The following is a 24,576-nucleotide window of genomic DNA, read 5'->3' on the forward strand; positions in this document are numbered from 1 at the left end:
GCCAATCGGTATTGCAAAATCTATTTGCTTAAATTGCCAACTTCCCTCCATCCCTTTTCAGTTAGCTTGGAGGTCACCCACATGTGAGAATATCATGCCTGCTTGTCCTGGGATAAAGCACAGTTACTTACCGTAACAGGTGTTATCCAGGGACAGCAGGCATATATTCTCACAACCCGCCCACCTCCCCGAGGTTGGCTTCTTGGCTAGTTAAGTGAACTGGAGACCACGAGGGGATGCACCCCCTAGTGGAGCAGGAAGGCACGCATGCGTGGAGCAGCAGAGCAAACTTAAATCTTCAATCAAGTTTGCTTGAAAATGCTTCCGCATCGGGGCTCCGTAGATGACGTCACCCACATGTGAGAATATATGCCTGCTGTCCCTGGATAACACCTGTTACGGTAAGTAACTGTGCTTTATTATGACACAGCTTTCCTCAGTGGTGAGCCTATTAGTCCTGACTTCGACGCCTTTGACTTCGGTCTCGACCCAGTTGCAGTCTGACCAGCCTGAGCTTCCTTTCGTTTCTTGAGGCCTCGTCAGGTTCCCTCGAGTGATTCTTTGTCCCCTGAGTCGCCGGTGACCTTTTGGGGGTCCAGGCCAAGGGCCTGTTTTTCCCCTGCTACTGCGGCGAGGCTCGCCTCTTCTAAAAGACCCCGGTCTTCCCCGCCCTGTCAGGGCAGGTCTCCGATCTCAAGACCATTCAGACACACGCTTGTCCTCGAGTTGGACTCTAGTGTATGTTCCCCATCGAGGCAATTGCCGGCCTCTAAGGTGCCTGCTTCAAAGCTGGTTGGGGAATTCTCCTTTACTCTTTCTTCTCTGGGGCTTCACCAGCGGATCCTTTGGACCCCGGGATCTTCCCCTGGCCATCTGGCATGGGGCCATTCCTTGACGCCTTAGTCGAACCTCTTCAGTCTCCCGTTCATGGGACTCTGAGGCCCCGGCTTACTATTCCAGGGAGGTTTCTCCCTCTTTCTCGGCCATACCCAGGTCCCGGTCGGAGTCTCCCCCAGAAGATGAATCTTCTCGGACCTCTTTTCTCGTTTCATCTCTGACATGGACAGAGTTTTGAACTTGGATCTTCAGTCCAACTCCCGCTTTACCCAGGAATACCTGGCGGAAATGGGAGTTGACCGTCCGCCTCATAAGGTGCTACGCCTTCCTTGGCATCAGGTTCTCCGGCAGACATTTCTCCGGAACTTGGATTCACCATATGCGGTCACGGCTATTCCCTCCAAGTTGGAGTCCCGTTACTGAACAGTCCCGGTGAAAGGGTTTGAAAGTGCTCAGCTTTCCCACCAATCCTTGTTGGTTGAGTCTTCCTTGAAGAAGTCTAACCCCTCGAAGGTTTATGCTGCCGTCCCCCCGGGCAGAGAGGGACGTACAATGGACAAATTTGGTCGCCGCCTTTATCAGAATTCGATGATGGCGAACCATGTCCTTAAGTACAATTTTATCTTCACGTCCTACCTCCGGTTCTGTGTGGATGCCCTCCATTCGTTCCGAGAGTTTGTGCCAGAGCCTTGGCGTCAGGAGTTTCGTCTCCTTGAAGAGACCCTCTCCCAGCTCCGCCTGTACATGTTTCAGACCTCTTATGATGCCTTTGAGTTGTCCACGAGAGTTACAGCCTTTGCGATTGCCATGCGTCGCCTCGCTTGGCTCAGGATTGTGGATATGGATCTGAATCTACAGGATCGTCTTGCCAATCTCCTGTGTGTGGGTCATGAGCTCTTCGATTATTCCATCAAGGCTGCCACGAAGCGCCTCTCGGACCACGAGCGGTCCTTTGCCTCTCTGGTTAAACCTAAACCAAAGGTTCCTCTGGCTCGACCTTATAAAATTCCTCTCCGGAGGTATCCACAAAATCCACCCCTGCCTTCTCTCGGCCTCCTTTGAAACGGCCGCAGCAGCAACGTCAGGCTAAGGCCCAGCCGCCTGCCCCGGCTAAGCCCGGGCCATCTTTTTGACAATCCCAGTACAAGCCTTGAGACTCCCTTCCTCATGGGGCCTTCCCCCCTTCCCCATCGGGGTCGCCTCCTTCATTTCTATTCCCAGTTGCAGAGTCTTACCACTGACAGTTGGGTGCTGTCTATCATCCGGGACGGGTATTCCCTTCACTTCAGTCAAGTGCTCCTGGACATGCCTCCAAGAGAGTTTCCTGCTGCCAGTCTCAGCTGCCTCTCCTTCTTCAGGAGGCTTGAGCCCTTCTTTGCCTCCAGGTGGTCGAGGAGGTTCCACCGGACCAGAGGAACACTGTTTTTTATTCCCGGTACTTTCTGGTACCAAAGAAGACGGGAGATCTGCGCACGATCTTGGACCTCCGTGCTCTGAACAAGTTTCTGGTCAGGGAACAGTTTAGAATGCTCACCCTTCCTACATTGTACCTCCTCCTGGACGAGGGGGACTGGCTGTGCTCGCTAGACCTCAAAGAGGCGTACACGCACATTCCTATACACCCGGCCTCTCACCTAAAATCCATCCTTGGGTTAGCCCCTCTATACTTGGTACCCCATTTTATTCTAGACATCCATCCAAACTCACGTGCAGAACCCATCTGTTTAGCCATCCAACCCTAAAGGCCTGCCGGTTCAAAAGATATATGAATAGAACTCTCGCCTTCCAAGCAGGCCAGCTTAACAATTGGTTAGCCAACATTATCCCTCGCGTTTCATCCTACCTAAACTTCAGGAAACTACTAAAAACTAACCTATTCATCCGATTTACACCCTAAGACCTCTATTCCCTTCCTTTTATCTCACCTTGTCCTGCTTACTCATTTAAATTGTTTCTCCTTCCCCCCGTTATTCCCTTCTACCCTTTATTCTTGAACTGTACCCTTCACATTACTTTCTTCTTGGTTCTAACCGTCCACAGGCTGTCTAGCCCCTCTTTGTTGTACCTATCTTTTGCTCTGATTTACCATTTTCTCTGATTGTACTATTCGCTGATTGTTCCTATTTTTGCTCTGATTGTACCATACCCTCTGATTGTACCATTCGCTGATTGTCCAGCCCTTCTTTGTTGTAAACCGCCTTGAACTACTATTGGCTTTGGCGGTATATAAGAAATAAATTATTATTATTATTATTATTCCGGGTGGGGGATCTCCATCTCCAGTATCGTGTTCTTCCCTTCGGCTTGGCGGCCTCGCCGAGGGTCTTCACGAAGTGTCTCATGGTGGTGGCTGCGGCCCTGCGTCTCCGCGGCCTTCAGGTATTTCCCTACCTCGACAACTGGCTGATCAAAGCGTCGTCTCGCCACGAAGTCCTGTGAGCGACGACTCAAACAATCTTGCTCCTTCAGAGCCTCGGCTTCGAGGTGAACTTTCCCAAATTCCACCTCTGCCCGTCCCAGTCTCTCGAGTTCATCGGAGTGGTCCTGGACACGGTTCATCTCCGCTCCTTCTTGCCTCGGCCTCATCAGTAGGCCCTTGTCTGTTTGTGTCGGAGGGTAACCCATCTGTCCTCGGTTCCGCCTCGGCTCATGATGGCCCTTCTAGGTCACTTGGCCTCCACGGTTCACGTGACTCCTTTTGCCAGACTTCACCTCCATATTCCTCAATGGACACTGGCGTCCCAATGGAACCAGGATCGGGATCCTGTCTCTCGACTCATCGTCGTGATTCCTTTGTTGAAGCAGTCTCTCCGTTGGTGGATGCTCTCCTCCAATCTTTCCAGAGGTTTTCTATTCCATGCTCCTCCTCCACAAGAGGTCCTTATGACGGACTCATCGGCCTACGCTTGGGGGGCTCATCTGGACGGCCTTCGCACCCAGGGTCTCTGGTCCAGTGCCAGCAGACTTTGTCACATCAGTCTGCTGGAGCTTCGAGCGATCTTCCTCGCCCTGAAGTTTTTATCACCTACTTCGTGACCGAGTGGTGCTGGTTCACATGGACAACCAGGTCGCCATGTATTATATCAACAAACAGGGGGGTACGGGATCCCTGTCCCTGTGCCAGGAGGCGCTACGGCTCTGGGATTGGGCCATCCGCTGCAACATATTCCTTTGTGCGGTCTACATTCAGGGTCGGCAGAATTGTCTGGCGGACAAGTTAAGTCGTCTTCTGCAGCCTCACGAGTGGTCTCTCCACTCTGTAACCTGCGTCAGGTGTTTGCTCGTTGGGGGACTCCGGATGTCGATCTGTTCGCGTCCCCCCTCAATCACAAGTTACCCCGCTTCTGCTCCAGGGTTTACACTCCTCTCAGGATCGAAGCGGATGCCTTCCTTCTGGATTGGACGAACGAGTTCTTGTATGCGTTCACCCCCGTTCCCTCTGATCCTGAAGACTCTCGTCAGGCTCAAGTCTTCGCATCCCACCATGATTCTGATAGCTCCTCGGTGGCCCCGACAACCTTGGTTCTCCCTTCTGTTGCAACTCAGTTCAAGGTAGCCTCTTCCTCTGCCTATTTTTCCTTCTCTGCTTACACAGAGTCAGGGTTCTCTGCTTCATCCCAACTTCCAGTCTCTGCACTTAACAGCTTAATACCCTCGTTCCAGTTCTCCCAGCCTGTGCTGGATGTCCTGGAGGTGTTTCGGAAGGAGTCCACTTGCCAATGTTACCATCAGAAGTGGACCCGCTTTTCTTCCTGGTGTGCTACTTGATAGCTGGAGCCTCTGTCTGCCTCCTTATCTGCTGTCCTGGATTATCTGTTGCACTTGTCTGGCGCTGGCCTCAAGTCCTCTTCGGTTCGAGTCCATCTCAATGCTATCGCAGCGTTTCATCAGCCGATTAACGGGAAGCCTATCTCGGTTCATCCTGTGGTTTCCCGCTTCATGAAAAGCCTTTTCCATGTTCATCCGCCCCTTAAACCTCCTCCGGTGGTTTGGGATCTTAACATGGTCCTTGCCCAATTGATGAAACCCCCCCTTCGAGCCGCTAGCGCGGGCTCACTTGAAGTTTCTTACTTGGAAAGTGGTATTTCTTATTGCTCTCACTTCTGCCCGTCGGGTCAGTGAGCTTGAGGCCTTGGTTGCGGACCCACCTTTCACTGTCTTCCATCACGATAAGGTGGTCCTCCGTACCCATCCTAAGTTCTTGCCTAAGGTTGTGTCTGAGTTTCACATCAACCAATCCATTGTTCTTCCTGTGTTTTTTCCGAAGCCCCATTCTCACCTTGGAGAGGTGGCTCTGCATTCTCTTGATTGTAAGCGTGCGCTGGCCTTCTACTTGAAGTGCACTGCTCCTCATTGTTCTGCTCCCCAGCTGTTCCTCTCTTTCGATCCTAATCGAATGGGTCGTTCCGTTTCTAAGCGGACCATTTCTAACTGGTTGGCCACTTGTATCTCTTTCTGTTATGCTCAGGCTGGTCTCTCCCTGCCGGGTCGAGTCACAAGCCACAAGGTCCGAGCGATGGTGGCGTCTGTTGCTTTCCTCCGCTCAACTCCCATTGAGGAAATCTGTAAGGCTGCCACTTGGTCCTCAGTTCATATGTTCACCTTGCATTACTGTCTGGATGCTTTCTCCAGGCGTGATGGCCATTTCGGCCAATCTGTTTTGCAAAATCTTTTCTCCTAACTTGCCAACTCTCCCTCCATCCCTTTTTAGTTAGCTTGGAGGTCTCCCACATGTAGAGAATATGCTGGCTGCTTGTCCTGGGATAAAGCACAGTTACTTACCGTAACAGGTGTTATCCAGGGACAGCAGGCAGATATTCTCGCAACCCACCCACCTCCCCATGGTTGGCTTCTTTGCTTGCTATCTGAACTGAGGACACGCTGAGGAGACGCATACCCTAGGCAGGGCAGGAGGGGCATGCGCGCATGCACAGGCCAATCGCAAGCCTGCTTGCGAAAACTTCCACTAGGGGGCTCCATCGGTGACGTCGCCAACATGTAGAGAATATCTGCCTGCTGTCCCTGGATAACACCTGTTAGGTAAGTAACTGTGCTATCCCACCCACCTCCCCTAGTTGGCTTCTTAGCTTTCATATTGAACAGAGGAACAGCGAGCCAACAGCGGGAAGGCACTCGCTCTTGCATGATGCAGACTTAAGAAGTTTAAAGTGACAGTACACTTTTAGCATGGTCCATACTGGGCTCCATGGATGATGTCATCCACATGTGAGAATATCTGCCTGCAGTCCCTGGATAACACCTGCTAACGCTAAATAGCTGTGCTATTTTGCATCAATATGGGTAGATGACGGGTGCAGTTATGTGAACGTATCTCAAAGTCTGTAGCTATTAAACTGTAGTGCTCATTGAGCAAGATAGACCAAGCCAGTGATATCACAGTTTAGATAGCACAGTGGAATCAAAATGCTGACATTTATTTAAATGTTGAAAAAGTATGCAAACACACAAAAAAAAACTTAATTGAAGAGTTACTCTAATTGGGTTGGTTCTTGGTGAAACCACATGGTACCTAAGATCAGGATTTTGTTTTATGTTCTATTTATGGTGTGTGTTTAAATGTGATAGTGTGATAGAGATTATCCATGTTTCTTATTGTGTTGTAGTATGAACATTATAAACCATCTTGCACATTGGAAAATGTGGAGTATAAGTTTTTAAATAAAATAAATGCTTTAGTTGATATAAATTAATCTTGTTCTTTTGTTCTAGTTCAGTTTACTTATATAATTCTCATCTCTTGTTATATCAATACCTCCCTTAGATGACAGCAGGACCACAAATCAGTTAGATGATTTCCAGGAATGCCTGTCTAAGTTCACACGCTACAATTCTGTCAGACCTCTTGCTACCTTATCTTATGCTAGTGATCTCTACAATGGTTCCAGCATTGTATCCAGGTAAAAAATGCATGCACATGTCAATGCAGATTGATTTTTATAGGGTGGCATATTTTTGTGGTGGTGGTGCTTTTTATTTTTTCTAACCCAGTGGAGATTATAAAGAATTTATGCATTAGAAGTTGAGAATATCTAGGACAAATAATTCTCTGAAAATGCATGGGGGAAAAAGAGTGAAAAGAAATATCAAGTCAATAAAATAGGCCAAATTGGAAGGGAGGTTCCAGAGAAATAAATGCCCCCCCCCAAAAAAAAAAAAAATTAAAGCCGTAAGTTTTCAAGCTTCTGTAGCTAGGAAAATTAGACACAGTAAAACATAGATTTCCCACTACCCACTTACTGTGCTTCCCCTTCAGTTTTCCCCTGGTCCTCTCAATAAAATCACCTCCTCTCAATTTAGAAGTACAGAGAACATACAGCTGTACATACATAGTAACATAGTAACATAGTAGATGACGGCAGATAAAGACCCGAATGGTCCATCCAGTCTGCCCAACCTGATTCAATTTAAATTTTTTTTTTTTTTTTTCTTCTTAGCTATTTCTGGGCGAGAATCCAAAGCTTTACCCGGTACTGTGCTTGGGTTCCAACTGCCGAAATCTCTGTTAAGACTTACTCCAGCCCATCTACACCCTCCCAGCCATTGAAGCCCTCCCCTGCCCATCCTCCTCCAAACAGCCATACATAGACGCAGACCGTACAAGTCTGCCCAGTAACTGGCCTAGTTCAATCTTTAATATTATTTTCTGATTCTAAATCTTCTGTGTTCATCCCACGCTTCTTTGAACTCAGTCACAGTTTTACTCTCCACCACCTCTCCGGGAGCGCATTCCAGGCATCCACCACCCTCTCCGTAAAGTAGAATTTCCTAACATTGCCCCTGAATCTACCACCCCTCAACCTCAAATTATGTCCTCTGGTTTTACCATTTTCCTTTCTCTGGAAAAGATTTTGTTCTACGTTAATACCCTTTAAGTATTTGAACGTCTGAATCATATCTCCCCTGTCTCTCCTTTCCTCTAGGGTATACATATTCAGGGCTTCCAGTCTCTCCTCATACGTCTTCTGGCGCAAGCCTCCTATCATTTTCGTCGCCCTCCTCTGGACCGCCTCAAGTCTTCTTACGTCTTTCGCCAGATACGGTCTCCAAAACTGAACACAATACTCCAAGTGGGGCCTCACCAATGACCTGTACAGGGGCATCAACACCTTCTTCCTTCTACTGACTACGCCTCTCTTTATACAGCCCAGAATCCTTCTGGCAGCAGCCACTGCCTTGTCACACTGTTTTTTCGCCTTTAGATCTTCGGACACTATCACCCCAAGGTCCCTCTCCCCGTCCGTGCATATCAGCTTCTCTCCTCCCAGCATATACGGTTCCTTCCTATTATTAATCCCCAAATGCATTACTCTGCATTTCTTTGCATTGAATTTTAGTTGCCAGGCATTTAGTTGCCATACATAACACATGGAAGGGTGGGAAAGAATTCCATGAGTCACGTACATGCATTCCCTGCTGATTAATATTAGCTATTTGCTTACTTTGTTAAACATTGCTACTTTGTGCTCTAATCGCCAGGTAAACTAGAGGTTTTTCCCATTTTGGAAGTAATTTTGTAAAAGAGTACACATGTAAAACATACTTTTGCATACCTTTCTTTGTGCAGGTTTTGGTGAATTTTTAGAATAAATATATTTACATACTTGTGCTTTAAAAAGTGCCACAGGGAAATTCTTTATCCTGTTAAACCAGACAGACCAACCAGCAGAGAAAAAGGAAGAGAACACTGATTTCCAATAATATATCAGCAGCATTAAGAAATGTTTCAGCCTTGGAACTTACAGATGGTACTGATTGGACTAGTGTAGCATGGATTTATCTTGAAGCTTGGCTCCCTGGGTAGCAGCCTGTAGCCCATGGTTGAGCCTTTTGCCATGATGAAATGGAAGGAGGACGTTTTATTGGCCCCAGGCTTTTGATTGATGCAGTTAGTGTTGTGGTAGTCCCACAGGACCACAGCCAGTGGTTTGAGCAGTTCTGCTCCCTTTCCTAGGCCTTTGGGCTACAGATCCTAGTTTTGATGCTCTCTGGCAGCATGATCCCATGGAGCCCATGCAGGAAGTGGTAAAGGGCTCTTAGGGGTCCATTTGGTTACCCTATTCCTCTCCCTCTCCTTCCCTCTAGGTACTCGTTGGTCTATGGTTCTGTGTCTTTCCTCTTGACTAGATTGTAAGCTCTTTTGAGCAGGGACTCTCTCTTCTGTATTTTGATGTACAACGCTGCGTATGTCTAGTAGTGCTATAGAAATGATTAGTAATAGTTTCCTCTTCCTATCCTTGCTGGAATAAACTTTATTTAAAAAAAAAGACGAAAGAGGTTTATCCCAGGACAAGCAGGCAACTATTCTCACATATGGGTGACGTCATACCTGTTCTTGAAGTACCGAGGTAGTTGATCTGTACAATCTCTCCCATCACAATCTCCCATCTCAATCTCTCCCATAACAACTGATCTCTTAAACTATTAGCCACTAATCTCCAACTATGTAAGTTCCACTCAATTTGTAGTATCTTTCTAATCATTGTAAACCGCATAGAACTTCACGTCCTGTGGTATATAAACTGTTGTTATTATTATCCTCCTCCACAGAGCCTGGATGCAGACAGCCTCGCAAGCAGACTTGCTTGGAGAAACGTAGAATTTTCGAGACTGCCGCACCATGCATGCGCAAGTACTTTCCCACCCAGCACAGGGCAAGTCTCCTCAATTCTCAGTTTTCTGCGGAGCCGAGAAGTCTGTCTTTGACGCTCTTCGTGAAACTTCGTTGCTTCATGCCTTCTCTTCACCGTGGTTTGTGTTAGTTATTTCGTGAATCGCTGTGTTAATTTCTTTATTTTCTTTTTAAAATAAAAAAGACTTATTTTTTCTTCGTTGACTGACTGGCGGGGCAGGTCGCTCGCCCGCAGCCTGCAGGCTTCGACTTTGCAGCGGCTATCTTCCCTTCTATGTCCCGGCCGGTAACGGGCTTCAAGAAGTGTAGCCAATGCCAGTGTACGATTTCCCTCACGGACCCACACCCCTGGTGTCTTAAGTGTCTCGGACCTGACCTAGTCCGAAGTCATGCCCACGCTGTGTATTCTTCAACCTTGAACCCTTAAACGTCATCGGGTTCAAGTGGAAAAGCTGTTCAGGATGGACTCTTCAGCTACACCTTCGACCTCGGGTCCTGACTCTGTCCAGACTTCAGCCGGAGGTCCTCCTGCTTCCACGACTCTGACCTCAAGTCTCATCAGACCTTCATTTGGCCTCGAGTACATCTCCTTTATCCCAGGACAAGCAGGCAGCATATTCTTAACGCATGGGTGACGTCACCGACGGAGCCCGGGTACGGACCTTTTTAACTAGAAAGTTCTAGTTGGCCGCACCGCGCATGCGCGAGTGCCTTCCCGCCCGACGGAGGAGAGCGTGGTCCCCAGTTTCTTCGTTTCCGCGGAGCGAAGAAGACGCATGTGTTTTCAACGGCTGTTGAAAAACTAATTTTTGCCTTCCCGCTCGCATATTTTTTCACTTTTTTTCCTTTTTTCTTATCGGATTCCTTTTATTTTTGTTTTCAAAAAAAAAACCAAAAAAAACTTGTTGAGTTTTCCTTATTTTTTCAGGCCAGCCCCGGCGGGGCCTGTTGCCACCATACAGGCCTCCGGGTTCGATTTTGTGGAGGCCGTGTTTCCATTCATGTCCCCTCAACCGGGTTTTAAGAAGTGCCAGCGGTGTGCTCGCCCGATCTCCCTCACCGACCCACACAATTGGTGCCTCCAGTGCTTGGGTCCAGAGCATCGGGCTGACACCTGCACCCGCTGTGCTACGCTTAAAAAGCGTACTTTGAAAAATCGGCAGATCCAGCAAAATATTTTGTTTGGTACCGGATCTGCCATGGAACCGGCTGTGACGTCGACGGCACCACAAAAGTCGGCACCGACGACATCAACACCACCGGACCCTTCCTCGGGGTCGTTGGGCCCAGGTAAGCCGGCTAAGAAGCCTCCCACTTCCCTTGAGCGCCCTCCTGCCACGGTTGCGACACCGGCCCTCCCGGCACCGCACCGGCCCCGCAAACGCTCCGCTCCGATCTCGGTGAGTGCCTCATCATTGGCCTCCTCATCACCGGAGCGTAGAGCGGCACCTATGGTACCGAAGAAGAAAAAAGCGGTACCGGTGCCCCCCCTGGACGACCGCATCGCGGCCATACTCCAAACACAGTTACAGGAACAGCTGCAACAACAGCTCCAACAACTGTTGCCGGCGTTGCTGGCACCGCACCTTCCGGTACGGGACCGGTCCGAGTCTCACACTGTCCCATCGGTGTCGACCCCCTCGGTACCGATTAATACTTCCATGCCAGTGCTCTTGGCAGAAACACCTACAGTACATACCCTTGATGCTGCCGACCCTGTCCGGTCCCAGGAACGACATCGGTCTTCCTCACCCGGTACCGCCTCGGTGCGCTCAGGCAAATCTCTTTCAAAGACCCGCCATGCCGAGCCCTCCACACCGATGTCCAAACGTACGCACCCCGACGTTAGGGACCCAGATTTGTGGGAAGACTCCCCTCACGGTACCGAGGAGGACGCTTCATCAACCGACGAAGAACCCTCCATGACCGACACCGTCTCCAAACCAGAGCAATCCTCTTTCTCCAAATTCCTTAGGGAGATGTCAGCAGCTCTTTCCATTCCCTTAGAGTCCGACTCTAAAAAGTCTCAGGCTTTCCTCGATGCCCTAGACTTTGAGCAACCTCCCAAAGAATTTCTGAAGTTGCCCGTCCACGACATCTTACGGGAAACTTTCTATAAAAACTGGGAAGCTCCCCTCACGGTTTCTGGAGCCCCTCGTAAATTGGATAGCTTGTACCAAGTTATTCCAATGCCAGGGTTTGATAAACCTCAATTGCCCCACGAGTCCCTCCTGGTGGAATCTACTTTGAAAAAATCTCAGGGTTCCAGTGTATATGCCTCCACCCCTCCTGGCAGAGAGGGAAAGACCATGGATAAATTTGGTAAGCGCCTTTTCCAAAATGCCATGTTAGCCAATAGAGCCAACAACTACACCTTCCACTTCTCCTTCTACATGAAGCATCTAGTGCAACAGCTCTCCTCCTTACAGAAATACCTTCCTGAACGTAAGGTCCCTCTTTTCCAGCAACATATTTCCAGCCTCCTCCAACTCAGGAAATTCATGGTTCGCTCCATCTACGACTCCATCTACGACTCATTTGAGCTGACCTCTCGCGCATCTGCCATGGCGGTGGCCATGCGACGTTTGGCATGGCTGAGAGTCTCTGACCTGGATATTAACCACCAGGACCGCCTGGTTAACGCACCTTGTCTGGGTGATGAACTCTTCGGAGAGTCCCTGGACTCAACAACCCAGAAACTCTCAGCACATGAGACCAGGTGGGACACTCTGATTAAACCTAAAAAGAAGACTCCACCTGCTCGCACCTACAGACAGCAGTCTTCATACCAGCGCAGGTTCTCGGCCAGACCTCTCAACCCGCCTCAACAGCAGCCCCGCCGACCTCGTCAACAGCATCAATCTCAGGCTCGTTCACAGTCTCACCAACCTGCCAAGCCTCTCCCTCCGTCAAAACCATCTCAGCCCTTTTGACTTTTTCCTCCAGGGCATAGCCAGTCTCCCATCATCATTGCCTCTTCCTCAGCCTATCGGAGGTCGCCTCCAAATCTTCCTCAGCCGTTGGGAGGTCATCACATCAAACCAATGGGTCCTCAACATCATTCGCCATGGCTACTCTCTCAACTTCCAGACTCTTCCACCAGACAATCCTCCCGTAGAGTCTGCTTCTCACTCCTCCCAAACCCCCCTCCTCCTGAGGGAGGTCCAATCCCTCCTTCTTCTCAATGCCATCGAAGAGGTGCCTCCGGACCAAAGGGGTCAGGGATTCTACTCCCGCTACTTCCTGGTTCCCAAGAAGACAGGAGACCTTCGTCCCATCCTCGATCTCAGGGACCTCAACAAGTGTCTGGTCAAGGAGAAGTTCAGAATGCTCTCCCTTGCCACGCTTTACCCTCTTGTCTCTCAACACGACTGGCTATGTTCCCTGGACCTCAAAGAGGCCTACACTCACATCCCAATCAATCCGACTTCACGTTGCTACCTACGGTTTCAGATACAGCACCGTCACTATCAGTACAAAGTGCTACCTTTTGGCCTCGCTTCATCGCCCAGGGTGTTCACCAAGTGCCTTATTGTGGTGGCGGCCTTCCTCGGGTCTCACAACCTCCAGGTGTTCCCCTACTTGGACGATTGGTTGGTGAAAGCACCTACGTCTCCACTTGTGCTACAAGCCACTCATCACACCATCTCTTTCCTCCATCTCCTGGGGTTCGAGATCAATACCCCAAGTCGCATCTGCTTCCCACACAGCGACTTCAGTTCATTGGAGCAGTTCTCAACACCACACTAATGAGGGCGTTTCTCCCCTCCGACTGTCAACGGACCCTGCTCCACCTCTGTCGTCAGGTGCTCCGTCATCACTCCATTCCTGCCCGACAGATGATGGTCCTCCTGGGCCACATGGCCTCGACGGTCCATGTGCTTCCTCTGGCGCGACTCCACCTCAGGACACCTCAATGGACTCTTGCCAACCAATGGTCACAGACCACGGATCTTCTTTCTCATCTCATCTCTGTGACATCGTCTCTTCAGCAATCTCTTCAATGGTGGTTGAACTCCTCAAATCTTTCCAGGGGTCTACTCTTTCATCTACCCCCTCACTCCATGATCATAACCACGGATGCCTCCCCCTATGCGTGGGGAGCTCACCTGGGAGATCTACGCACCCAGGGACTCTGGACCCCTCAGGAGCGTCAACATCACATCAATTTCCTGGAACTCAGAGCCATGTTCTATGTTCTCAAGGCCTTCCAGCACCTTCTCTACCCTCAGGTTCTTCTCCTGTGCACAGACAATCAAGTCGCCATGTACTACATAAACAAGCAAGGCGGCACCGGATCTCGCCTCCTTTGTCAGGAGGCTCTCAGCATCTGGACCTGGGCCACGGCCCGCAATCTCTTCCTCAAGGCTGTCTATATCCAGGGCGAACAGAACTCCCTGGCTGACAATCTCAGCCGCATCCTTCAACCTCACAAGTGGACTCTGGACCCTTCAACACTCCACTCCATCTTTGCTCGCTTGGGCACTCCGCAGGTGGACCTCTTTGCAGCGCCTCACAACCATCAGCTGCCCCAGTTCTGTTCCAGACTCTTCTCTCCTCATCGTCTGACCCCAGATGCATTCCTGCTCGACTGGACGGATCGGTTCCTCTATGCCTTTCCTCCACTACCTCTGATGTTGCGGACGTTATCCAAACTCCGCAGGGACAGGGCCACCATGATTCTCATCGCTCCTCGGTGGCCTCGCCAACACTGGTTCTCCCTCCTGCTTCAGCTCAGCTCCAGGGAGCTCATTCCTCTTCCTGTGTTTCCTACTCTACTTACGCAGCAACGTCAGTCTCTACTGCATCCCAATCTGTCTTCCCTCCACCTGACAGCTTGGTTTCTCTCGGGCTGACCTCTCCAGAGAATCTGTCTCAGCCTGTCCGTCGCATTTTGGATGCCTCCAGGAAACCGGCCACCCTCCAATGTTACCATCAAAAGTGGACCAGGTTCTCCTCTTGGTGTCTACTGCATCATCACGATCCCACCTCATTAGCGGTGGAACCTGTACTGGACTATTTACTCTCTCTGTCCGACGCTGGCCTCAAGTCTACCTCAATCAGAGTCCACCTCAGTGCCATCACTGCGTTTCATGAGCCTACCTCGGAAAACCTCTCACGGCTCAAACCACCTCTGAAGCCTCCTCCGGTCGTCTGGGACTTGAATGTGGTTTTATCAGCCCTCATGAAACCCCCTTTTGAGCCTCTTACCACAACTTCGCTCAAACTTCTAACATGGAAGGTGCTTTTCCTCATTGTCATCACCTCTGCCAGGAGGGTTAGTGAGATGCATGCACTGGTCGCCGATCCACCGTTCACTGTTTTTCACCATGACAAGGTGGTTCTGCGTACCCATCCTAAATTCCTTCCCAAGGTGGTCTCGGCTTTTCACCTCAACCAGTCCATTGTGTTGCCTGTCTTTTTCCCTAAACCCCATTCTCATCCTGGGGAACAGGCGTTGCACACGCTGGATTGTAAGCGTGCCCTTGCATACTACCTTGACCGTACCAGGGCTCACCGCTCGTCCCCTCAGCTCTTTCTGACCTTCGATCCTAACCGTCTAGGTCGTCCTGTCTCTAAATGGACGCTTTCCAACTGGCTTGCTGCCTGTATTGCGTTCTGTTATGCTCGGGCCGGTCTCTCACTGGAAGGTGCTGTCACGGCCCACAGGGTCAGAGCTATGGCTGCTTCTGTGGCTTTCCTCCGTTCCACGCCCATCGAGAAAATCTGCAAGGCTGCCACTTGGTCCTCAGTTCACACGTTCACTACTCACTACTGTCTGGATGCCTTCTCCAGACGGGATGGACACTTCGGCCAATCTGTGTTACAAAATTTATTTTCCTAATGGCCAACCATCCCTCCTCCCTCTCTGTTAGTTTGGAGGTCACCCATGCATTAAGAATATGCTGCCTGCTTGTCCTAGGATAAAGCACAGTTACTTACCGTAACAGGTGTTATCCAGGGACAGCAGGCAGATATTCTTACGTCCCACCCTCCTCCCCGTGTTGGCTTCTTAGCTGGCTTATCTTAACTGGGGACCACGCTCTCCTCCGTCGGGCGGGAAGGCACTCGCGCATGCGCGGAGCGGCCAACTAGAACTTTCTAGTTAAAAAGGTCCGTACCGGGGCTCCGTCGGTGACGTCACCCATGCGTTAAGAATATCTGCCTGCTGTCCCTGGATAACACCTGTTACGGTAAGTAACTGTGCTTTATCTTCCTCTGAGCTTCCCTCAGGTCAGATACCTAAGCAGAAGGTTCCTGCGGTGGTCCTCAAGCTCTCCAAGCATCAGTCCAAGCCAAAGCATGCTTCTACTACCACCTCGGAGCCTATAGCCTCAGCAAGTGGTCCAGTTTCAGACTCGTATCCACAATTGCAGGCTTCTCTCCCTACCATGTTAGAGCAGAAATTTGTTCAGTTACTGACCAAATACATTCCTGCCTTCAGTGTTCCCTCTAAGGTGAGCGCATGAGCGATTGCTCACTATTTTCAGTGGTGTCGCTCATGCGCTTTCTCCTGTCTCTCACTCGAGAGCGAGGTGAGAGGAAGCGGCGGCGGCGGCCTGTATTTTAAAGTTGAAATATGCAGCAGCGGCTCCTCTCAAGATCCCCGACTGCATCGGACTTCCGACGCAGGTGGGGATTCGTGAGAGGAGCCGCTGCCATGTCTTCAGTGTCATACCGGGGGGGGGGGGGGGGGGGCGGTCCGCCCTGGCTGTGCACCCGCCCTAAGGCTGCAGTCGGAGAGGAAGTTCGGGCCAGCCAATCGCTGCCTGGCTGGGCGGAACTTCCTCTCCGACGGCAGAATTGACGTCGGTGGAAGCAAAGAGAGCTTGGGGCAGCCGCGGCAGTGGCTTTGGGGCCTGTTTCCCCCGATGGTTGCAGCGGTGGCTTTGAGGCCTGTTTCCCCCGATGGTTGCGGTGGTGGCTTTGGGGCCTGTTTCCCCGATGGTGGCAGCAGTAGCTTTGTGGAGGGTAGGGAGAAAGAAAGGGGGCAGGCAGGGAGACAGAAGGGAAACAGAAAAAAAGAAAGGGGGCATCAAGAGAAAGAAAAAAAAAGAAAGGGCAGGGAGAGAGGAAGAAAAAGTTGGGGGAGGGAATGAGGTCTGGAGGAAAGGAAGCATACAGGCTGAAAGAAGGGAAGAAAGATTGGATGCACAATCAGAAGATGAAAGTGCAACCAGAGACTCATGAAATCACCAGACAAGGTAGGAAAAATGATTTTATTTTAAATTTAGTGATCAAAATGTGTCTGAATTTATATATGCTGTCTATATTTTGCACTATGGCCCCCTTTTACTAAACCTCAATAGTGTTTTTTAGCGCAGGGAGCCTATGAGCGTCGAGAGCAGCGCTGGGCATTTAGCACAGTTCCCTGCGCTAAAAACTGCTATTGCGGTTTAATAAAAAGGGAGGGGGGTATATTTGTCTATTTTTGTATGGTTGTTACCGAGATGACAATGCATAGAGTCATCTGCCTTGACCTCTTTGAAAAAAAACCAGAATAGGAATGATAATTAACATTTTCTCAGCGTATAGTGTGCTTTGTGTTTTTTAATTTTATTGTTGGTAGATCATTTTGACTTGGTCATTTTAAAGTAGCTTGCAAGCCCAAAACGTTTGGGCACCCCTGAGCTAGAGCGTTGAAGCTGTGTATTTCTATTTTTTCCCCCCTTTACAAAACTGTGGAGCGTTTTTTAGCGCCAGCCGTGGTGGTAGCAGCGCTGATGCTCAGAATTCTATGAGCATCAGAGCTGTTACCACCGTGGCTAAAATCCATACTACAGTTTTGTAAAAGGGGGAGGGGTTAGTTTGTGATGACATATTCCATACTAGGCGAAGGTGTTTTCTGTGTTCGAAAGACATGGTTTTCTGTTAGGATTGACGTTGTAGGATTGATCTGTGCTGGTCTGGCTTGTTTAGTTTTACAATGGGTGTATTGATGTTGTACTGCTCACTGCAATATGTAAGATGCTGCCTTTTCCTAGGTACTCATGTGTGACGTGTGGCTTGTTACTAAAAGTCATGTTTTTCGTACAGATGGGGGGGGGGGTGCCAAAAAATGATGGGCCCTGGGTGTTACATATGCTAGGTACGCCACTGTATGTAAAGATACCAGAAAGCTGGCGAAGCAAACACTTTAAGTAAATTGTTATTCTTTTAAGTTTTGAGTATTTAACCCTCCCACAATCTCACGGGCACTCGTTTCAAGTTTATTGAGATTTTGATTTAAACGCAATATCAAATATTTTCAATGCGTATAACAAAAATAAATTTGGGGAAATAAATAAAACCATTTGAACAGTAAACATACAAACATATCCATAGATGATTAAAAATACATAAGGAGTACAAGGATAAACTACATTTGTTTAAAAATGCGTCCTCCGCGCCTGCTCATAAATTTGTGCATATTTTTTTTTTGCACACACCTCATCAATCCTTAGAGGGAACATTGGCCTCGACTCTGTTTCCTGCAGTCCAGCCTGGGCAGTCAGCAGTCTCCCGTGAGGTCGAGCCCCTGCCTGTGCCTTGAGCTGAGTCTACACAATCTATGCAAGGAGTCGAGTCTTTGCGAGTGTCTCGATTGGAATCCTCACACACCATGCCGAGTCTTTGGGAGTGCTTTGAGATTCCTCGATACAAACCACTGAGTCTTTGAGGTTTCAATCTGCAGCTTTTAGCCCTATTCATTCACCAGCGGCACTGCCCGTTTCCAGGCATAGGGCGAACTTTCCTCGATCTCAACCGAGACCTACTTCCAGACAGCACTCTCATCATAGATCGAGGCCCTCATCGAGGCATCCATCGAGGTGCAGGTCTTCTTCCGCAGAAAAGCCTTCCTTGTCCAGGCCTCAATCCAGACCTTCCAGTTCTTTGAGGCCTCCAACCCATCGATCGAGGTCTCCACTTCCAGACCCCGTGGACTCAGTTGATTCCAATGCAGCCTCCAAGTCTGTATATTCTTTGGGTTACCAATACTCTAGAGCGGCTTCGCCTTCCTACACCACTCAAGGCGCCTCAAAGTTATCGAGTCCTTCTCGAGGCCAGGCTCTGGCAGATAAATTATCTTTTTCCTCCTTTCTTCGTCAAATGGCTGACGACCTTGAAATTAAATTGGACGCTGGTTTTAAATATTCTAAGGAGTATTTAGAGGAAATGCATCTGTCTCGGCCTCCTGCGGAGTCACTCAAGCTTGCTCTTAATAGACTTTTGTCTCAAACTTTCAAACAAAATCTAGACTCCTTATGTTATACCTGCTGTTCCAGGTAAATTAGAATCGAGGTATAGAACACTACATTGCAAGGGATTTGAGAATTCACAGTTTATCTCACCAATCCCTTCTTGTGGAATCTTCATTTTTTTTTTTTTTTTAGTTCAAAAATGTTTTATTAAGTTTCCAAAAACATAATACAAAAGACAACATAAATACATTAGAAAGTATATGGTCCATGTACAGGAAAACAACATTGAAGTCAAGTATCGAGTAGGCATACTATCAAAGTAAAGCAGGAGGTGACAAGAAATATCTCGTCTAAGGAAGTGCAGTTGAGAGGTATCAGATTCTAGCGGCGGAAGAGCTATATGAATTCAATAAGAATATACAATATCAATTCACTCATTCAAACAGTAATGGTGTATGGGAGACCAGACATTCTTATACTTTACTAGGGTATTATTTTTTTCTGCTATAACTCGTTCATATTTACTATGAAGACAAAGTGTATTCCACCAAGTATAGTATTCAACATTTTCCAAATGTTTCCAACTAAAAAGAACATTTTGGATTGCTAACGACAGCATGATTGTCAGGAGAGAGCCTTTATGCTTGTCTAGTGGAGCGGTCAAACTATGAGACATTAAAATAAGGGTTCTGAGAGAGAGAGGTTCTGAAATGTCTAAGATAGAACAGATTGTGCCCCACACTTTGTTCCAGTAGATCCCAAGGTGTTTACAGTTGAATAACATATGTTCTAAAGACCCATCATCATTGTCACAAGACCAGCATTTAGAGGGAGTAGATGGATCTATTCGGTGTGATAATTGAGGGGTCCAGACAGCACGGTGTAACAAGAAGAATAATGACTGTAGAACAGAAGCTGATCTTATGGATTTGTGGAATGTTTGCCAAATCTTAGGCCAGTCGATGGCATCCGAAGGTAAGTTTAATACATGTTGCCATTTAATTTCAAAAGACAAGGGGTCTTTGTCAGAGGCTGTTTGAATCAACTTATACCATACAGAGGCTTTGTAGTTGAACACAGAGGATTTATCCAAAAGCGTACTTAGGCTCGGTATATCAACTAGGACCTGAAGATCTGGAAGGGCGGCCCGTAGGCAGTGAGTGAGTTGGAGCCATGCATAGTATTGATTGTTGGGGATGTCTCTGGCAGCTACGAGTTCGTGAAAGGACATCCATCCTTTCGCATCAGTTAAGTCCTTGATCGTCTCAATACCCCTCTGCTGCCATATAGGCCAACAAAAAGGTTTAGCTTGGATCAAAAATCTTTGGTTGTTCCAAATCGGTATTAGAGAAGAAGTTTCCCAGCTATGAGGCAGTATGCTATCTAGGGTATGTATAGCGGATTTGTAGGACATAAGTATGTAATCCGCTTTATCTAGGCGAGATAGGTTGTGTCCAGGAAGGTATTTCATGCGTGACACCCCGTACAGGCACGTTTCCAAATCAATCCAGCCAGGTCTATCTGGAGATCTGTTAGCAGCATGACCTTGAGACCAATGTCTAATGAGAAATGCACTGTGGTATTTATAAAAATCTGGAAAATTCACCCCCCCCTCCATCTTCGCTAATTTGAGTTTACCTAGAGCAATTCGAGGCTGTCTCTTATTCCAGAGGTATTGCGTGAGAATAGAGTCTAGATTCTTGTAGAAGGAGCGAGGTAAATAGAATGGTAACATGTTCAGAACATAGTTGATTTTGGGAACAATCATCATGCGTATCGATTACAGCCTGCCCCACCAAGAGAGGTTGAGAGGAGACCATTTAGATGTTGTATGTCGGGCTATGCGTAATAAGTAATCAGAATTGAGTTGTATAGTTTCTTCCAAAGTGGGTCCAAAGTAGACTCCCAAGTATTTCATTGTAGTAGCGGACCATTGGACTCCATATGATTCCACATCTGTCTTGACCTCTGGACAGTTGAGAGGCATAACCAGCGTTTTATTCATGTTTAATTTGTATCCAGACAACGCGGAGTATTGCGTGATTGTTGTGAGTAGGTGCGGAAAGGATGGAGGAGAAATATATAGAAGTATATCATCGGCATATGCCGAGATTTTGATTTCGGCTTCATTGGTTTTGAACCCTTCAATGAGACTATTGGTACGGATGGAGGTGAGCAGAGGTTCCAGCGCCAGATCGAACAGTAGTGGGGACAAGGGGCAGCCTTGTCGGGTACCACGTGTCGGGTGAAATGTGGAAGACAACGTTCCATTTATAAAAGTTCTGGTAGATGGAGATGAGTAAAGGATCTTAATCTTTTTGATGAAATTCGCTGAGAATCCATACCAGGCTAGGACTCTGAATAGGAAAGCCCACTCCACACGATCAAAGGCCTTCTCTGCGTCCAGCCCCACCGCAATAAGATCTTGATGATGATTACGAGATTGTGCAATGATGTGTGAAAAGGTTCTGGAATTGTCAGAGGAAAACCTCCCAGTGATAAAACCACTCTGCTCCGACTTGACCAAGGAGGTTATTACATTCTGTAACCTGTTAGAAAGGAGTTTGGCATATATCTTCGCATCAACATTTATGAGAGATAAGGGTCTGTAATTCGTTATTGAGCGAGGATTTTTATCAGGTTTCGGGAGGACAATGATGTGAGCTTCAGTGAATGACCCATGCACTTGCCCAGACTCAATGACTGAGTTAAGAAATTGTAGATAATGGGGGTGAAGTACATCCTTAAATTCCTTGTAGAACTCGACTGTTAGACCATCAGGTCCGGGTGCCTTGTGGGAAGCCATGTCTTCAATCACGTGATCAAGTTCTGATACAGTCAAGGGTTCATCCAGTGGTATGTTGTCCTCTTGGGATAGAGTAGGGTGAGGTAAAGTATCCAAAAATTTTGAAGCGTTCTCATTATTATCCAATTCTGAAGAGTATAACTTCTCGTAAAAAGACTTGAAGGCTTGAGAGATGTCCTGGTTGGTGGTTAAAGTGACCCCATTTTCCAGCTCAATAGCAACTATATTCTTTTTATCTGCTCTCTTCTTTAAATAAGAAGCTAACAAGTGTCCACACTTGTTATTGTCGGCGAAGTATGAGGCTGATTGTTGAAACACCGACTTAGCAGCTGATTTACTGAGCATTGAGTTGTATACATAACGAGCCTTAGCTAGTCGAGTGAGAGTGGGGACATCCAACGGATCCTGTTGATGAACTTTTTCCAGATCCGTAATGTCACGTTCCATCTGAAGGGTAGCTTCCGTCTGTGATTTACGTAAACGCGCTGTGTAAGAAATGATGACCCCTCTGATGTATGCTTTGAAAGCATCCCAACAGGTAATCCAGGAGGTATGTTCCGGGGTATTGAAGGAGAAGTATTCCTCAATAGCCTTGCGCACATCAATTTTAAATTGAGGGTCTTGGAGCAAGGAGGCATTAAAGCGCCATTGTCGGTGTGGTAATTGGGGCGTACTACACTGGAGTTGGAGTAAAATGGCTGCATGATCTGATACAGATATGGGTAAAATGTCAACTGCTTTAACAGAGTCGCACAAGGCTCTATCAAGTAGGAAATAATCTATACGAGAGTATGACATATGGGGATTGGAATAGAACGTATAGCCTCTATCAGAGCCATGATTAGTTCTCCAAATGTCCACTAAGTGTAGATCTGTAATCATGTGATGAAGAGCAAACCACGCTTTAGATTTTTTGTATTTGAATTGGGAGTTTCTGTCAATTTCAGGGTTCAAAACCAGGTTAAAGTCGCCTCCCAATAACAGGTGGGAATCAGAGTCCTGTAAAATCGATGAAGAGATTCCATTAAAGAACTCGGGTGAATCTATGTTTGGTCCATATACATTAAACAGAGTTATTTTCCGACCTCCGTGTTCAATCAGAACTCTGACCCATCTGCCCTGGAGATCATGCGAGGAGGCGATAATTTTGATATTTTGATTGTTACGGATTAGAATCAACACCCCACCCTTTTTCTCTATGGCAGGGGAGTAAAATGCAGGCAAAGACCACCCGAATCTGACTTTATCAGAGGCCACACTGTCCAGATGGGTCTCTTGTAGCATAATAATATCAGGTGTTTGTTGTTCAAGGTATAGCAGTATTTTCTTTAGTTTAATCGAGTTATTAAGCCCCTTAGTATTTAAGGATATACATTTAAGGGTCATGTAAGTGTGTATATGGATTTACAGAAAATTGGAGACATACAAGCTTCATGGAGGCAGTAATATAAAATAATTGTAAATATCTGTTGCACAACCTATGGAAAAAAGACAAGTTAATATACTGCAGTGCCTGAGACAGTAAAGGACCAAAATATCTAAGAAATGACCTAAAGTCAAACATTGCGAAACACATGTGCACTGTGAGAGTGAAACAGCAGCTATGAAAGCGAAGCACCCATATGAATGAGACAGTACAATATATGCAGTGGAATAAACAAGAACAACATGATGTAATAAACAATGAGCAATGAGAGATAAATCAGAACAAGAGACAGAACAATTAATGAACTATTGCAATCAGCAAGATACCATAATACAGACAAGATGGCTCAGAAAACAGCCCCAGTGTAGTGGTTAAACCTGGTGAATGGGGGTAGAAGACTGCAATTCAATAAAAGCTGCTAAATCCTCTGGGTTAGTGTAATCTTTGGTTTGATTGAAGAGAGTGACTCTCATCCTAGCAGGGTATAACATGCCAAATTTAGCGTTGAGCTGCTTTAATTGAGGCCGATATGAGAGCAGTTTCTTTCTCCTTGCAGCCGTGGTTTTGCTCAGGTCAGGCAGGAAAAGAATGGTGGCTCCGTCGTGTTTAATAGGTGCTCTGATTTTAGCACGCTGCATAATGTCTAAGACATGCTGGTAACGGAGGAGTTTAATAACCACCGGTCGAGGGAAGCGGTCATTCGGATTTTTAGCAGAAGGTACTCTGTGTGCCCTTTCAATTTCAAACTCACGTGTGAAGGTAAGGTCCAGCAGTTTTGGAATTAAATCCTCCAGAAATGTGACCAAATTGTTGTCATGTGATCCTTCCTTAAGCCCAAGTAGACGAATATTGCAGCGACGTGACCTGTTATTATTATCTTCCAGTTCTGACTCTAGGAAGGCAATTTTCCTTGTATGAGCTTTCAGCTCAGCCATGTGCTGTGATGTGGACTCCATTTTGTCTTCCAGAGTCTGAACTCGGGTCTGGAGCAGTGAAAAGTCAGTAGTCAGGGTAGTTAGCTTTTCATTTATTTCCTCCGTTGCCGCTTTAGTGTCAGAGACTAAATTTTTTAACTCCCGAAGTTCAGCTAGTATCTCTGAAGCACTTCCAGAATCGGGACCCGGCAACGGTACTTTAGAGGGCGACGGGGGGTCCGGTTTGTGACGCTTATTTACCTTTTTGTCTGCCATTTCGCCGAGCAAAAAGTAGCGATTCTGAATGGGGACACCTGGAACTTGCCTGTTCTTAATTTTTAAAGCGGTTCTGAGCGCCGACGCAGCGCTGCAAATTGTGATTTTCCGTTCGGGTGCAGGAGCTCCACGTTCAAGCTGCCATCACACGTGGGCTCAACAGCGCCCCCCCCCCTGTGGAATCTTCATTGACTCGTTCAACCAATAGTACTTGAGTCTGCAGTTTAAATCGGAGGTGTTCATTTCGGTTGAGTGCCATTTTCTGCCTTGCTATTTAAGCTGTGTCGGAGGAATTGAGAGACTCAGCGCAGTCCAGCCGTTCCTGAGGAAGGGGGTGTGCACCCCCGAAACGGAGTCCCGTTGGACGAAGTTAATATCTGCTGGCTGTTTTTCACACGGAGAAGCTAAGTACTTCCAGATTGTGATTGCTTTGTTGGATTTGGATGCTTGATTTTTCTTTTTTGGCCCCCCTGGACAAGGGGTAG

The 24,576-nt window shown here is 47.8% G+C and overlaps 1 protein-coding gene across 5 annotated transcripts in view; it reads left to right on the forward strand.

The window, feature by feature from the left end:
* COP1 (COP1 E3 ubiquitin ligase) overlaps positions 1–24,576 on the forward strand; it is a 468,098-nt gene that overhangs the window by 171,729 nt on the left and 271,793 nt on the right. For all 5 annotated transcript variants that reach the window (XM_033917061.1, XM_033917057.1, XM_033917058.1 and 2 more), the window contains one exon: positions 6,620–6,755. In XM_033917061.1, coding sequence (XP_033772952.1) covers positions 6,620–6,755 — 136 coding nt within the window. The remainder of the gene's footprint in view (positions 1–6,619; positions 6,756–24,576) is intronic.

Source organism: Geotrypetes seraphini, chromosome 12 (genome assembly GCF_902459505.1).
Source record: "Geotrypetes seraphini chromosome 12, aGeoSer1.1, whole genome shotgun sequence".
NCBI classification, from domain to species: Eukaryota; Metazoa; Chordata; class Amphibia; order Gymnophiona; family Dermophiidae; genus Geotrypetes; species Geotrypetes seraphini.